This window comes from Tripterygium wilfordii, chromosome 18 (assembly GCF_013401445.1).
Source record: "Tripterygium wilfordii isolate XIE 37 chromosome 18, ASM1340144v1, whole genome shotgun sequence".
NCBI lineage: Eukaryota > Viridiplantae > Streptophyta > Magnoliopsida > Celastrales > Celastraceae > Tripterygium > Tripterygium wilfordii.
In genome coordinates, this window is record NC_052249.1 from 9,990,842 (window position 1) to 10,006,355 (window position 15,514).

A 15,514-nucleotide genomic window follows, 5' to 3' on the forward strand; every position below is an offset into this window, starting at 1 on the left:
GTTGGACGGTAGCACGGGTTGAATAAGAATTCAGACTTAATTTCCAGACAATTTGACAAATGAACAAAATTTAGACTCTTTCTAATGGTTTAGGGTGTAAACAAAACCAGATGGTGGGGTGATTAATGGGGTGTGGGGTTAAGGGTTTTCCAGAGAGTCTCCATAGCAACGATGAAGGAAATGAACTGTAAAAATATAAACGAGACAAACAACTTTAACATAAAGGCAAACCACATCATCATCATGAATGATGAGACTGCTGTTTTCAGATCTCTACAGCAGAAAAGTGTGATGGCCCTGCACTGCAAAATGGATAAAAGACCCACCCGTTTCATATCAAAACACCTACAGGCTACAGATCCAGCTCAACTAGACTCTGGTTATTGTTTCTTTTCAGTTAAATCATGGCGATGTCACTGTGGGGTCTGTTTGGCTTTCTTTGTGGATGCAGAAGATAATAGAAAAAGGGAAATAAATCATTAAGCAAACACTAATCGTGGGTTGCTTTACTTTGCCTCTCTTTTCTGTTTTTATGGGGGAAAGAAGATCAAGGAAAAAACAGAACATTATCCCATCACTTATCGTCTTTCACAGCAAATGTCAGAAGAAAATTAAGATGAAATCAACTCTCTCATATGGTCATATTCCCCACAATGAAAACAAATAAAAACCTTCTATGAACAATTTACAAATATTTTCTTCTTTGAAGTTGGAAACTTAAATCTAATTCCATAATGTATTCATTCTCTGCTAATCTGAGATTAACTAGTTTACTTGGGTGGATTGTAGACTTGTAGTGAAAGTATGCTTAGACATGCTGATAAACAAGGTCTTTTTCTTTTGCTCGTCTTCTTCCTCATGTCTACAGTCTCATGATTCAGAATTCTAGTCATGAATTTCCTGTAACCACCCACAAATTGAATCGAATTGGACAAATTGTGAAGTGAATCCGAGGCCATCACCCCTCCTTGCGTTGTGGTGAAGCCAAATCGAAGGACTGAGATTTTCTGCCACTCTTCATCCTTATCATATCAACAAATTTCCTTACCTCCTTTATTGTGTGACCACCTTCTCTACGAAAAATACCCGAATGGTCCTCACATTCCTCCATCGACTTCCTTGCCAAATTCTCAGACAACCGCCGTCCAACATCCGATTGAAGAGCATTAATTACAGTTTTCAAAGCTCGACTGGGCGAGCTCCGATTGGCTATCATGAGCTCACCTATCTCGGCCGGGCTCAGACTGGGGTTGTTATTGAAAACCTCCTCCACTTGAGGGAATAACTTGTGATCCTTTAGCCCCAAATAACTACTGGCAAGATGTTTGAAAGCAGAGAAATCACATACCGGAAAATGGATGTGGACATCGATTCGACCGGGTCGGAGTATAGCCGGGTCAATTTGATCTTTATTGTTCATTGTAGCAACCATAATTCTCTCTTCTGCACAACAGGAATTTAACAGTCCATCCATGAAATTCAAAATACCTGATAAGCTCACAGTACTTGATTTCTGCGTCAGGAACCGATCAAGGTCTTCAATCACGATCACCGATTTCGTTGTGGCCTGTAACAAGAGCATTTTGAGATCTGAATCTTCCCGTACCTTCGAGAGATCGATGTCGTACACGTCGTAGCCGAGAAAATTGGCCATCGCCGCAACGAAACTCGATTTCCCTGTCCCTGACGGACCGTACAAGAGGTAGCTCCGCTTCCAAACACGCCCTAGGCGGTGATAGTACTGTTTCGCCTTGACGAACGACTCTAGATCGGCTTTCACCTTGTTCTTCAGATCCGATTCCATAGCAATGGTATCAAAAGTTGCAGGGTGCTTGAACGGAACCGACGTCCACCGTCGATTTCTCCGAGAATCGCTGGAATCAGTGTTCATGTAGAGCTTCAAATCCTTGTTTTGCTCCTCGAGCTCATCGGACACCGTGTGTATGTGTTGCAGATAAGGGCGGAGAATCCGACGCTTATCTGCCTTTCTAATCTTCAACACAAAAGTTCTTATATCGCCTTCCTCATAGTTGATCCAACTAACTCTGGCACCGAGAAAATCGTCATCGATGATCTGGTTTGGATCGAGACGGAGAATAATATCATTAGACTTCTTCCCGGTGAAGAGGTTTGTATAGTTGGAGTCCTCCATGGAAGCCAAGGAGTTCAAATAAACATAGACCTTCCGATAAAGCTGATTCTCCTGCATACTCTCGTTGAATTCCGGGACCTTGAACAACTGGTAGACATGGAAGAATTCCTCAAAAATCCTCCACCACTTCTTCACCGCGTAAATCAATCCGGTCTTAAACAAGATCACACGACCAGAAAACAATAATCCGATGACCAAGAACAAAACAAAGAATAGACTATAAGCAATCGCCATAGTAGGACTTACAGAAGAGATACTATCTACTGTATAAGAATAAGAAGAAACGGCGAGTCATGGTTTATAATAAGAGAATCTGGAGAATAAGAGACGAATTTTGAAAAGGGCATGTGCCATTAATCCTGATGAAGAGGCGAGGCGACAAGTGTAATTGGTCAAAATGGCGAGCGAGGGAAGAAGTAGCGTGAAGTAAGCATAAAGAAGAGGTCCTCTCTTTCGTTTCTCCGTCGCTTCCCTTCTCGCAGACTTACAGGCACGGCAGGCTGACCAGAATTAATAGCATGGTGCTATGTCATACGTTGAGTTGGTGTATCTAAATTAATAGGAAATTGTTAATTTATAGATGGTTGGTGTCAATTCGCTATTTTTTTTTTGTTTCTAAGTATTTTTTTTTGACCGTCAGTATAACTAATTTGCATAGATCTTGGTGGATTGACAATCGATTTTATAAAAATATCTCTTAGATCGGTTGGTGTGACATGTTATTATGATTGTTGATTAACGAGCTGTTTATGGAATTTATTCTGATTTGGATTTGTTTTTTCTTCAGATATGTTGTTTTAAAGGATTTCTTCATGAATTATCTGTTTGCCTTTACTTGTTGAGATATGTTATTGTTTGTGAAGCTAAGATTATACAAAAAGGTGTCCTCCAATCCAATCGAAGTCCATTTGTATTGATTCTCAGATGGTTAGATTCCATCCAACTAACATCTTCACGCTCAAAAAGGTTGACTCTTAGGAGGATAAATGGTCACACTCCTTAACATCCAACACTCCACATTTTAAGTGTCAAATTTTAGGCTTCTGAAACATTTTCCCAATTACATTGTGGTATGTGAGGACTCAGAACCATTAAATAATTTCCAGTCTCCATATGTGAACCGCTAAAGTTGCCACGTACGATTTAAAAGCCATTCGAATTGTGATTTGGAAAGAAGAAAACAAGAAGACCTTTTGGGAGAATAAATCCGTCCTTAGTAAAATAGTAATACTGGCTTAAATCTAGGATTTTTATTAAAAAAGGAAATATTGTGTGACACACTGTTATATTACCAGGATAATATATTGACCAGATCCACCTATTTAATTGTCCAGTTGGCGACTTCACTTGGCTTTTCGAGAACCACAAAATTAAGAATTTTTAATTCCTCCAATATTCAATTCAAACAATATAATTATTAATTAATTTGTTTTGTAATTTCACCTGGGAAAGCTCGCTAGCCATATCAATATATTATTATTATTATTATTATTATGTGCAAGGCGAGTATGTACAATATTTGTTTGCTTAACAAAAAAGAATAATTAATTAATTAATTAATTAGATTTAAATATATGTATTATGTGGCCACTTGTAATATAGATGAGATTCTTAAAATGACAATGATTGTAGAATTACTCATCGTGCAACAAAGCATATTCTATTATTCAAATATGCTCCTAACTTCCAATCATTCTAGAAAAAACATATATTGAAAGTAGCTTTTTAAAGTTACTGATGCAGTCTACCAATTCCTTATGATGAACAGGTGATTGTATGATTGACGCAAATTATGTAAAATTTGGTTATTAATTAATCAAGGGGAAATTTGAAATTGATAACTATACCCATTATTGTAATTGTAATTTGGATAAAAAAGAAAAATTAGTTAATTTAGCCATTTTTCTTGATTTAGATAAAATAGTTTCACAATAATATATTGGCAATCGATTGGGTTAGGCATATGTGTGTCCGATGTACGATTCCAATGAGAAGCATATTTCTCAACGGTATTTCAAAAAAAAAATGTTCGTTGTGCGTTATAAGGCGTTAAGAAATATATTAACGCTTTGTTTAATACAACGTTTGGAGCTCCGCATAAGATAATGATTCTTTTGTGGAGCCTAAAAGAAAAAAAAATTCATGCCATGTTAGCAGCCTAGAATTTTATAAACACTAGCAGAGGAGTTACAAAACCGAAGAATAAATATCGGACTAACACCGAGATATACTTAAATAACACTGTCTCAAGCTAAACCCAGACAGACTAAACAAAAACAAAAAGCAAAACAGCACACATGGATTGGATCAAGATTTTTGACTTCAATTCCCCTTCGATCATCAATAAAAACCATCTCCACTAGATTTAGGAGCCCCACACTAGGGTGTCGTTGAAACACAACAATAGAACTGGTGTTTTGAAGAATCCACTACAGCTGGATGAGAATAACCAGATTTCATCTCTATAGGAGACGGTGTGGTGAAAAAACCTTACGTATTCCTTATTGAATTGAACATAGATTGTAGACTAAATCTACAAACCAACAACAAATCAACAAAACTAAAAGAACATACTATAAAAGGTGTATGGAGGAGATGATGGTCTCCTCCTCCTTAGATCTGTACTACGAGAGAAACTTTGGTTGAAAAAAATTTGAGAGATAGAAGAGGGGGCTAGGGTTAAGGGAATTGCCCAACATTATATCATCAAATGGAAAATTGTCGTTGTTTTAACTTACAAATATCCATATAAATTGAAACAAATCTCTTAAGTTTAGTCTTAAAAAAAATTCTAGAAAGTTTAGAATCTATTTGGTGGAATTTATTGTGAGTTTATAAGTTCCATAACTAGTAGGCTAATCCCACCAAAATTTTGTGCCAAACACCTCAAATAAGTTGGCAGAAGTGGACTAATAAGTTTTTTTTTTTTGCAAGGAAGTCAACTAGTAATTTGATAATGTAACTTATTTTTTTGAGGATTATCAAACACTTGGTAATATTTTATTTTATTATAAGCTGTATAAAATAAAATTTATCAAACAGAACCTTAATTAGATTAAGTTTACATTGGATAAGAACTCATTGACACATTATTCAACATGATGAGAGCTTACTGCCGGATATTACAAGTCCTTTTCAGGTAAGTATTTAAGATCCAAACTATAATTTTGTATTTTTTTCAACACATATTTTATATATGAGTTTTTTTGCAGTAATATCACTTTGAAAGAGTCCTCCCAACATATTAACATATTATGTAGTGCAAGGCATGAATTAAGAGTGCATTAGTTTATTAATTGAATTTGATTCTTCAAGAATTTTTTTTTTAATACAGGAGAAGGGGATGGGGGAGACTTGAACTCGAGACCTCTATTATAGATACCACACAAAATAAAAAAATTTAATGATTTTAGGCACTTTGTTAATTAATTCAATTATTGTACCTAATACATGTATATTTTTCATATAATTCACGATACCAACTCAGAGGATGGTCATTATTAAAAAATAATTAATAGCTATTATTGACTTTTACCAATGTGATAATAACTTAAATCAAAGTTGCCAACAACAATTTCATAGATATTAATAAAAATAGGGAAAGTGATCATTATTCATTCCCCTTTGTTTTACAAAGAGAGAACATTTTACAGAAAGTCAATAAGGCGCCTAAAATTGTGAATAAATTGTTTAACAAAGATCAAACATTTTACTCAAAAAGTCTATGAGGAATCCAAAAAGGCAAGACTTTTACTCCTACGATGTTATTTGTCACAAGTATGATATGAATATATCCTCCAAGTGGGAATTTCTCAAAGAAAAAAAAGGTGTGAATTTATATTCAACCTCAATCAAAACTTTATTTGAATTGTTTATAGTATTTTCTACCCAACTTTAATTAATTGGAATTTTGTGTGGTTAATATGGGTGCTACTAAAAATAGTATATATATATTTATATTTATGAATTTGACATAAATTCATGTTCTCATAATAAGAATATTTGGAATCAAATTCATAGAAGGACACTCGATTAAAGGCGCTTAAAGTAAAAAAATAAAATAAAAATTGTAAGAAATATTTCTCACCAAAAAGTTAGGGTGTTAAGGTTGCAAAGTTGATTTTGAAGTTGTCATCATTTCATGTTCATCTTTTCTTTTACTTTTGAATTGAGGAAAAGTTAATTAGTGAAAGATTTGATTGATTCCAATTCAAATTGTTGTTTAACTCAAGCAATGAAATATGTAGTTACATACAATAAATTAAATCTCTCTACAAGCAATATTTAGCAATAAATTATATCTTGTCATAAACAAATCTCAACTTAGTTTAGCTATAAATAAGAATAACCTCCACATTGTGATATTTTTTAAAATAAGAAACTTTCCTCCATATAATAATAATTGTTGATAAAATAAAAATATATATATAATGTCAATTGTTGTTAAAATCGAATATATATATATAATGTCGTCCCAAGAGTATTCCTATATAGAGGTTTTGTTTAGGGTTTTTGTAAATATTACCTCCATTAAGTTAATCAGTTTGTTTTGTTTATTGTTGGGTCTTATCTTGATGAGTTTCGTCCACCGGACCCATTTGGGTAGAGAAAATTATCACATAATATGGTACTCCATATTGACTTTTACTATTAATACAATGCAATCAATTCTTTTGACCTTTAAAAAAAATATAAAAAATAATAAAAAATTGACTTGGTATATGTCAAGAGTATTCCTATAGTTTATAGCGAGGTTTTAGCCTTTTAGGACAAAGAAAGTAGCTTTTAAATTAGAATGACTAAAGAGTCATCAATTTTAAAGCTGCTTTTTAAGTAGTTTCACTAAAGACAAATAAGTCTCACTTCGCGAATGCCGACCTAAAATTTGAAGAAAGTGATTGAATATAACACGAAGCCACACATCTTAATAATTTTGCATACCACACATTTTATGTAATTTGTAAAAACTTGGAAAAAATTATATTTGTATTTTAATCGGTTTTACGAACCCAACGATATATATTTTGTTCGAAACAAAAATCAAATGCAATCCGAAATGTATATGAAATGTCTTTTGTTTTATATCTAACGATCCAGAATTATCGTGCACTTTTCATGTTGAATTTGAATATATTTTTTTTTCAAATTTTTACAAAAATGTTTTGAACCCTAAAAATTAAAACATCATTTTAAAAACTCACTTTAAAACCTCATAAGAGATTCCTATTCCTCTCTCTCTATATATTCTCTATATATAGTTGTGGCTTTAAACTAGTTAACCTAATAATATCTACCAATTCAATAAGAGATGAGCATGAAAATCAAATAAAGTGCTCGTTCGCTTCCTTTTTTTGCTCACGACATGTATTTAGGAATTCAAACATTACGTCAGGTGATAGTTTTGGACAATATACCTGTCAAAAATATCCACGCCTAACTCATCAATTAGCCTTCAAACCCAATCTTTTTTATTGTTTCTATATGGTGTAGTTTTGTCCCACAAGCTTCCAATTCGGACCCACAATTCTCTGCGTGTGGTTAAGGCACTTGCTATACTAAAACTTAATATAATATATGAAAAAGCCAACGCCAATCGATTTTTGTGTTGATTCAAACCTCCAACCCGTTTGAAATCTTAAAGAGTGGCTACCGCTAGCCAATTTTTATTTTTTTTTTCTGGTTGAAAAATTATATTTGTACTTGATTTTAACTTTAGCCGCAAAAAAAATGTATGTGAATGGAATTGCATGGATAATGTGTACACAGATCATTAGAATCACAGAGGAGTTAAGAATCTGAATAATATCTTTACTCAAAATGATTTTGATCAGTCGTGAGTGGCTCCACGATTCTCAATTGATGTATACTTTTTTTTTTCTAGTGGATGGGATAGGGCTATCCAAAAAAATCACGCCAAATCAAATCGAGTTATTGGTCGGTTATTGTTAAATGTATATTAGTGAGGCCGATCGAAAGATTGATCAAATTGTCAATAATCGATCGATTGGTCGGTTAGATTTATGTCAAAAAATTGACTGAAATCGACCGTGGACATCCCTAGATGGGGGACCGTTACTTGGGTTGGGCTTTTCTTTTTCTTATTGGGTTCATGAGATGTCAAATTGATTACGGGAAGGGCCTCGTTCGCTTAGTAAAAAGTACAGGCCAATATATTGGAGCCCGTTTCGTTTGGACGTTGCTTTGGCTAATTTACCTGTGAAGGACCCACGGCCCGTCGTGTCGATTATTATGGGCCGAGCGAAGCCCAATTATTGTACTGCGGCCCTATCCCGCTTGTCAATGAGCCGACGGTCTTCCTCGCACAACAATTACATTACCTTTCTTTTGGACACAAAGGGTAATTTAATTTCAATTCAGTCTCCATTAGTTCTCCATTTTGGGTTTCGAAAATGCTCTTGCTGTTAATGGGGATTTTGGGAGGGTAGATTCATGATTCATGATTCATCCAGTTGTGATGGGTGGTTTGTTCTTCAATACATTGTGGACCGGGTGGGGTATTTGGGTTGGCAATGGAGAAGAGTGAGGACTATATATATGTACAGAACGAGTGCAATGAATTGAAGAAGCAAGTGAATCCTACACCAGTCACTCCGGATGGTACTCCAGTGGAAGTTTTGCATGCATTTTGAAATGAAATGGAGAAGTTTTGGACTTGTACTAGTGACCCAGTAGGCTCTATGCTGAACTCTTGCATTTACAAAATCCATTACCAGCGATACTTTGGAATCAACAGAAGAAGTTCATTGTGGCTTAGCCAATTTCAATTTGTACAATATTCATGCTAATATGATATCTGCAACCTCAAAATTCCTGAAATGGAATTAGTATCCAGTAGAGACGCTAAGGTTGGTGCTTATTTTAAGCCATTGGCATCTCAAATACAGGACAGGAAGGAGTTGGTGAAAGTGTATTACAGAGATAAACACTAAAATGCAGGATCAATATATATACAACTAGGATTCGGAGTACTTGAATCGATTGGTGGAGGAGTTAGCACTTGGAGTGGGGCAGGGGGCTTAGGGTTCTTATCCACAATGAGAATGATATTGAGAGATTGAGAGGATTTCATTTGAGGGGGCTTGAGAGGATTTGAGGGGCTCGGGTTGGGTTAAAGTTAGTTAGCGTGCTGGACTAAAATTAATACACTTGGGGCCTCATTTTTTGTTGATTGGGGGGCCTTGGGGGCTTAACTTGCCATAGATTTAGAATATACTTAGTATAATTAACTTCATTTGCTCTAGTATTGTGTTTTTGTTAAGGTAATTTGTTTCAGTAAGAAATATGATAAGAGTTGTTTATTATGTTATTGTTTGAAACAATAACATAAACACCTCTCAATGATTTGATAGAACTTGACAAATTGTTTCAGATTCGACACTCATAAATTTAAGAAAATCCTAAACGAAAATAATGTACTCAACATCTACACCTAAATGAAAGCAAAGAAGAATAGAAATAACATATCTAAAGTTTTTTTAAGTTTTGAATTGTGAAAAAAAGATCTAGAGAGAGGAGAAGAAATCATTTGTGCAGATATTTTTCAGATCCAATAGAGACGAAGAAGAGAGGGGGAAGAAGAAGAAGAAGAAATTAAGAAAGAGACGACGAATAAAGGAGGAGATGGAGAAGAGAGGAGGAAGAAGAAAGAAAGAGACAAAAGAGATTGGAGGAAGAAGAAAGAGGAGAGATTTGTGGGAGAAAGAATGATAGAGGGTATAAAGGTAATTGGATATTCAATGCTGGTTGCATAGTGGACATGATCCACCATATCATCTTTTTGGTCTTTCATGATGTGATGTGTAATCCGTGATGGTGTGTAAGCTTTGTTGGATCTAGATGTCCAAAAATACTAGAGTAGGTACCGGCTTGACATTTATCATTTTTTTCACTAGGGGCCATGCCCCGAGCGCTATAAGCTTCGGTCCGCCACTGAGTACTATGGGAGACCTTAGGCTCATATAGCACCTATGAAATACAGTAAGCAAATAATTCAGTGTCAATATTCAATCCCCCATATAAAACTGGAGTAAAGTTCACGAGCAAATATATGTTTGTGTACGTAATAGAAAATATTCCAGATCTATTGCTTCCTGGCTTTCAGAGAAAATCAGAATCACCAATAACATAATTAAAAGAAACATGAAATAAAGTTTTGTTGGATAAGCAGCCTACTCATGGAATAAAGTTTTGTTTTTCTTTTTTTGTTGGTTGATAAGTATGGAGTAAAGTTCTTTCTTTCTTTTGTATCTGTGACAACTTTGAATTTAACCCTTCTTACCCTCCAACGCAGTGGAAGCATGGACCGTTATTTTTTATGAAATGAGCTATGTTACTATTATCCTCGTCCAGTGTCGGACAACGCTGTTCATCCTTGTCTTGCACACTGCGAGTAAAGAGAGAGAGAGAGAAAAGTAGAAAGAAAAATAACAATGTTTGTTTCTCTTGTGGTTGAAGAAGCCTAAGCCAAACCAGTAAAATGTCATCTGTCCCTTGATTTCACCTTTTGTTCTTTTGCTTTTTGCATCCTCTCTGTTTAATTAAATACACATGTGGGGTTTCATGTTTAGCCAGTACATTGAAACAAAGTGGAGAGATCAATCTAGAATATATGATATACAAATACACATGTGGGGTTTCAGGTTAGCCAGTAGTTGATCTAGCTAGAGAATCTGTAAGGGGACGAAGGACGATGAATGCCACAGCAATTAACAACTGTGTTTTTGCTTCTTTTTCTGTATTTGCCAAAGTTAGTGGCTGATGTTGTTGAAAAAGCAATCAGAATTGAATAAGAAATTAACAACGTTAAAGATTGATATTCGGAGGACTGAACCCATGCATATATTCTTTCCTCCTTTTCTGCGGAAACTGAATGCTTTGGGTTATTTGAGCCACCATCAACTGTTGCCTTGGAATCTTATTGTCTCTCAACTATCCTAATTATATATATATATATATAGATTTCTGCTGTTTATATGTATATACGACAAGAAGGACAAAAAGAGAAGGTAGTATTGGAGGCAGCATCGAAGTCTCACTAACCTCGGCAAGCAAAGTCAAAAGAAAGACAGACAGCAAGGAATCTATTTGCATTGTCTTGTACTGTGGCTGTTAAGCTTGATCAACAATGAGAATCTTGTTGTAGCAGCATTAAGCACAGCCTGATTAATGCCAAAATCTTGGAATACAATAAGAAAAACACTAAAATAGGAAAGGTAACCTAGAATGACAAAAATGCTTATTTGGAGGCCTAAACAACGAGATTTCATCAAAAAGTGACGGGACCAATGACAAAGCACTAGTCCAATGAGAATTGACGTTTTGATTCAACCCCAAGTTTTATGCAATTATGAGGTTTAATCTTTTGATTTCGACTAGACAATTTCAAACTTCGAGTGATTCAAAAGGTGCATAAATCTTTATGCAACATGTTCTGCATCAACAGGGCTTGAAATAACATAAAACTATTTTTTAGTTCAGTTGAAGTAGGCGGTTCATTTTGCTTCACATTGGCAAAAGTAATATAATTTTTTCAATACAAGGGATAGGTGTATGCATTACAGTTGGTATACAAGCAGAACATCAATTCTCAAGGAAGTCATCTCATCACGGCTTCACAAAAGCAAGCTCTTCTACACTTCCCAAGCTGATACCAAACTTACTTTCAGCGCTGTCGTCGGCTATTAGTGCTTTCTGAATCTGATGCTTTCCCTTATTTCACCTCCTCTCTTTCTCCCGCTTTGTCCACGTTCCCCCATCCTCTTTATTTCTGTTTCTTTGTCAAGCTTGTCCATTTTCGTCTAAGACTATAAATAAACATCATCAGACCATCAGTCATCCATGTCCCAGATTTGCTATCTTCAACAAGTTTTCTGTCTCAATTAAATACAAATTCGCTGCATATGGCAACCCAACAGACCACTGCTCGTCCTTGGTTCCGTTTAGCTTCAATAGCCCGCCAACCAGCTCCTCAAGTCCCAGCCGCTGAGCCCGCTCCTCCCCAGCCAAGACCCCCCCTTGCTCGTCCCGCATTTAGGCCAGTTGTTCAGCCTCAGCCCACTCAAACAGAACCAACTCCACCACCACCCGCTGCTGCTCCACAACCACAAGCTCCTCGCGCCCCTGCATCCCCACCTGTGCCCACTGCTCCGACTCCTTTAGTTCCAACAACTCCAGCTCCAAGAGTCTCAGCTCCTTCATCCTCACTACCTGCCTCTCCTGCCTCAACTACTTCCCCGGTTGTCCCTCCTGTCACTACCACATCTTCGGTTCCATCATCTCCCAAACCACGAGCTTCAGCTCCTATCTCATCAGTGCCATCTTCTCCAGCCTCAAAACCTGCCGCAACTTCAACTTCAGTGCCATCTTCTCCAGCCTCAAAACTTGCCACAACTTCAACTTCAGTGCCAACTACTCCAGCAACCAAAGCAGCCACAGTTTCTTCTTCTGTTCCATCATCCCCGGCCCCCAAACCAGTTTACTCAAAACCAAGTTCTCCAACTCCCAAGACTACCTCCCCAACCACTGTGACTGCACGTGTTCCCAGCCCTGCACAACCATCTCCAAGAACCTTAAAACCTGCAGTAGAAACCCCACCTCAATCACCTAAGCCCAAACCAACTGCTCCACCACCTTCTCCTTTAACCCTTCCACCTTCCCAGATAAAACCCAATGCAGAACCTGAATCCAAGAGCCCACCGGAGGCAGAGCAGAAAGATGTGCTTGTGCAGAAGACCATAGAAAAGGCCAATGGCGATACTCACAAGCCCAGTATTGCTCATACTGGGAAACAAGGAGTGGCCAAAGAAATGGAAACAAAGGGGAAAGCCCATCAAAAGAAGTATTCTTCAGACACAGAGGAGGGAGGTACGAGGGTCATAACACTAGCAGGTGAGAACAAAGGTGCATTCATGGAAGTAATCAAATCTCCCAAGAAAAATGGATTCGAGGGTACTTCTTCTTATCTTTACAAGAAGGGAAATGCTGGGCGTACTTCAAGCGACAGCGGCAGTGAATTCCAAAGCTACAGTAGCAGCAGTAGTGAAGAAGAAGGGAACCCAAATATGAAGAAGGACATGAGCAACAGAGCAATGTCAATGAATTCAACTCCTATGAATGCATTCATGAATAGTAATGTTCAAGGTGTAAACAATTCAATTGTTTTCAAATCTTCTTGCACTCACCATGATCCCGGAGTCCACCTTGCTCTCTCCAGAAAGCCTCCCAATGGCGGATACCAGGTCAAGGATCGCAGCAGTGGCTACAACAGCTGAACAGAGAGAGGAAGAAGGAGATTACTCTTGTGTTTCAGTCTAGCAATAAATATTTGTGGTGATTGATGGAGGTAAAAATAAAAATACAACCATATAAAGAAAAGAAAACAAAAAAGAAGAAGATGTGCATCTGATATTTCCAATTTCATGTTCTACTTGTTGGTGGAGTGTCATTGAAGATTGTCCATGACCCTCTTATGGTCCATATATAGAGTGAGAATAATGCATGGATCGTTATGTAATAAAGGCATTACCTATTTATTGAGTATTATTAAATCTATATGTCGTTTATCCTTAGCAGCTGTTTATCCTTGGAATCTTGTAGCCAAGTGATTTATTTCATTTTATTGCAGTTGTTTTTAACTTTTTATATATCTTATGGAGAAAGTGGAATAATAAACATACAATGTCAACCAAAGCTACAGCAAATCCAGCGCGTATAATATCTTACATTTTAAAAAAAGGCATCAGCAACAGTAACAGTGTTCTTGTTGTTGTATTGAGGGAGGGTGATTCTAAAAGATAAAGATTCATTCAACTAAAAGCATTTGGGTTTTGTGAGTCATTTAATCAAACATGTGGTGAACAGAAAATAAACACAGCGAACTTGACCGTACAGAGAGCTAGTTGGTCACAACAACAATTCCAGATCAAGAATTCCCCTAATAATTTTCATTCAACAAGTCAAAATCATGGCACAATGCTCCTTTAGAACAGGACTCCAACGAATCATCCAACAAACAGAAAACACGGGGAACCTGTGGTTGAAATTATTCAACTAAGTGACAAGGTAGTCAAGACCCAAGATTTTTTCATTCACAGAACCAACATGATGCACCCTTGTAACTTAAAAACGCATACACCACAACTGATATTACGAACCAAAATTAGAAGCTCATGAAAACAAACCCACCACTTACAGTGATTGAAAATTAGAGTATAGGCGACTGAAGTCCGATATCGAGACGAGATGGGAAATCACTCTCAGCTCTAATGGAGGACTTCATTTTTCTGCCAAGAAAATAAATGAAACTACTCTATGCATCTTTCAATTTAGGCTACTAGGGAGTCCTCCACCAAACGGCATGTATTTCTGCGTTTCAATCTGTGGGCTGTTGACTTTTTTTGTTCTAAATGGGCCGGTAACTTGTTTTTGGGCCAAGTGGGCTTTCTTTGGCAAGTGTAGTATCTTAGATTCTAATCCGAAACTGACAACTTACCTCAAAAAGTATCAACCAAAAAAAAAAAAAAACCTGAAATTAAAAAGTCTGAAAGCCTCTCAAATTTAATTTTGACTTCATTTTGGTGGTTAAATAATAAAATATTCACCATTCCTAACGTTAAGTTTCCAAGCTCATGGCTAAAAGAGAAATTGTCACATATCTACTTATCATGAGCATGATTGAAACACGAAGATATGTGATAATTATTACTTATCAAATTCTATAAAATTTTGATCCCCGAACCCCGCTTAGCTTTGTCCATCTAAAGATAAAATCTTGTCTACCATTGCGACTCCTCTAAGATTAAGTTATGACTTTGTCCCTGAATTTGATTATTACAGAACTTATATATGAAAATCGTATGTGTTTGTGTATTACTCGTTCTTTTTCGGGTATTAATTTATCCTATTCACATTAAAAAAGAAAAACAAATTTCATGTTTGGACCATGTTCTTCATGGCATGGGAGCTTAATTTGTGCATTAGTTTCAAAACTCAGCTAACTGAAATGATAGTTATGCTTTTAAAGTTGGATAGAGTAGACACGATTTGAAAGTAAAAAAGAGTTAAATGTGACCAATAAACAAAATCAAAATCATTCTACTTAATTTGACTTATTATTTGGTGTATATATATGTGTATGTATTCTTGAGTTAATTAGAGAAATTGATTGCTCTCAAGTCTTAATGGTCCAACCAAACATGATGTTTGTTTTCCCTATTAAGGGGCCCCATAGGGAGAAAGGAAATGGTCAAAGGGTCAAAGCCAAACCTCCCACGATGGATTTCCACGTTTTCTTTTTTGTCGTTGTAGAACATGCATGCATATAAATGGATCCCACTAAACAAA

At 36.3% G+C, this 15,514-nt stretch overlaps 2 protein-coding genes across 2 annotated transcripts; one reads left to right on the plus strand and one right to left on the minus strand.

The window, feature by feature from the left end:
- Positions 1–553: 553 nt before the first annotated feature.
- Positions 554–2,685, minus strand: LOC119984054 (AAA-ATPase At2g46620-like). Its single transcript, XM_038827812.1, has one exon. The coding sequence runs from the start codon at positions 2,384–2,386 to the stop codon at positions 959–961; it is 1,428 nt and encodes a 475-aa protein (XP_038683740.1). The 5' UTR covers positions 2,387–2,685; the 3' UTR covers positions 554–958.
- Positions 2,686–11,610: 8,925 nt separating this feature from the next.
- Positions 11,611–13,795, plus strand: LOC119983675 (vegetative cell wall protein gp1-like). The gene has a single exon (XM_038827372.1). It carries the CDS (start codon positions 12,073–12,075, stop codon positions 13,441–13,443), a length of 1,371 nt encoding a protein of 456 aa, XP_038683300.1. The 5' UTR covers positions 11,611–12,072; the 3' UTR covers positions 13,444–13,795.
- The last annotated feature ends 1,719 nt before the right edge of the window (positions 13,796–15,514 follow it).

Bases quoted from the DNA above. Each gene is read 5' to 3' on its own strand.
- LOC119984054 (XM_038827812.1), bottom strand. From the start codon at position 2,386: ATGGCGATTGCTTATAGTCTATTCTTTGTTTTGTTCTTGGTCATCGGA.
- LOC119983675 (XM_038827372.1), top strand. From the start codon at position 12,073: ATGGCAACCCAACAGACCACTGCTCGTCCTTGGTTCCGTTTAGCTTCA.